This window comes from Plasmopara halstedii (assembly GCF_900000015.1).
Source record: "Plasmopara halstedii genome assembly, contig: Scaffold_650, whole genome shotgun sequence".
Classification (NCBI taxonomy): Eukaryota; Oomycota; class Peronosporomycetes; order Peronosporales; family Peronosporaceae; genus Plasmopara; species Plasmopara halstedii.
The window spans coordinates 2,544,092-2,545,236 of record NW_020187567.1 but is presented as its reverse complement, the minus strand read 5'-3'; the positions used below and the strand labels follow the sequence as shown (position 1 = coordinate 2,545,236).

Sequence of the window (1,145 nt, the reverse complement as noted above, 5' to 3'; positions counted from 1 at the left end):
CAGGAGCAGCAATTGGAGGCTGCTCACAGGGCGGCTCTCCTGCGCTCGTATCCACGTTTGGTCTTAGGCCCTCGTGAGGAATGCGGCTTCCGCTCGGCGGATCCCGCTACTGAAGCGAAAGACGCGATCACTCGATCATTAGGCATCTACGTAGTCGGGCCTCTGGCCACTACACAAGCGGAGCTTGATCAGCGAAAAGCTATGCGAGCTCGCATTTTGGTACCCCAAGATATCCCAATGGATCGGCACCGCGCTCGACTTCGAGTTCAAGAAAGAGATGCTCCTGTTCTCGCAATGCGGACCATCCCTGTAGTGCTCACCTCTGGCGAAATTGCTGCCGATGACGATGAGCTATTTAAGCAATGGTTGCAGCGGCACCGAAAACTGTCTTCGCCGTCTACCATACAGCGAGGCCACAAGGTAGTGGACGTGCGCGTTGAGCTCATCTTAGATTTGAAATTGCCATACTTAAGGCGCAACGTTGACTTCCTGCGAAGTGCCGCCCTGCGACATTAGAAACCATCCATAACGATCCTGTGAGATCTGTGGTTTCTCACACGGGTGATTCTGCGACCACTGCAGCTCAGGACCATAGCTTGAGCTCAGCTCATGGCCCTCCAACCTCCAAGGCTACTGCTGAGAAGCGCGGTGCGCAAGACGACGCGAAGCGTCAAAATCCTTTGATCATAAGCGTCTATGACGTCTGGACATTCTAGCTGAAGTGGCACCTCAAACTCCCACGAGTTCTCGGAGTTTGTGTATCCCCGCCACTATACAAAATACTGAATTAACCTCCCGTCGACGATGTCGACCCACAAGGCATTACACGTGGTAGTGGACGTCACCATTCCCATCGAGAAGAGTCGGCGGCGGTCGATGACGACTTGTTCGATCGCCGTCTGGTGACTCGTGATGCTCTTCGATCGTTGGAGGACAAAGTCCATCGTCATCGGCACTCTGTCGAGCATCTCTCCGAGGTCGCCTACCGCTGTGTGGAAGACATCGAGAGTCTGGAGCACTTTGTGCACCGACTGTCTCGCGTTGAGGATTACTGTACTCTGTCAGAGCGGCCTCCAGCCGTCGAGCAGGCGAATACGTTGGAAACGGAAGTTGTTGCACTCCGCACTCAAGTCCAGTTGTGAAGA

General features: G+C 54.4%; 1 protein-coding gene across 1 annotated transcript in view; it reads right to left on the bottom strand.

Moving 5' to 3' along the window:
• Positions 1 to 822: 822 nt before the first annotated feature.
• The window catches only part of PHALS_13138 (gtp cyclohydrolase ii), a gene marked incomplete at both ends in the record, with an annotated part of 1,805 nt that continues 1,482 nt past the window's right edge, over positions 823 to 1,145 (bottom strand). The window contains one exon of the mRNA XM_024728833.1: positions 823 to 1,071. Within this exon, the coding sequence (XP_024579271.1) occupies positions 823 to 1,071 (249 nt within the window). The remainder of the gene's footprint in view (positions 1,072 to 1,145) is intronic.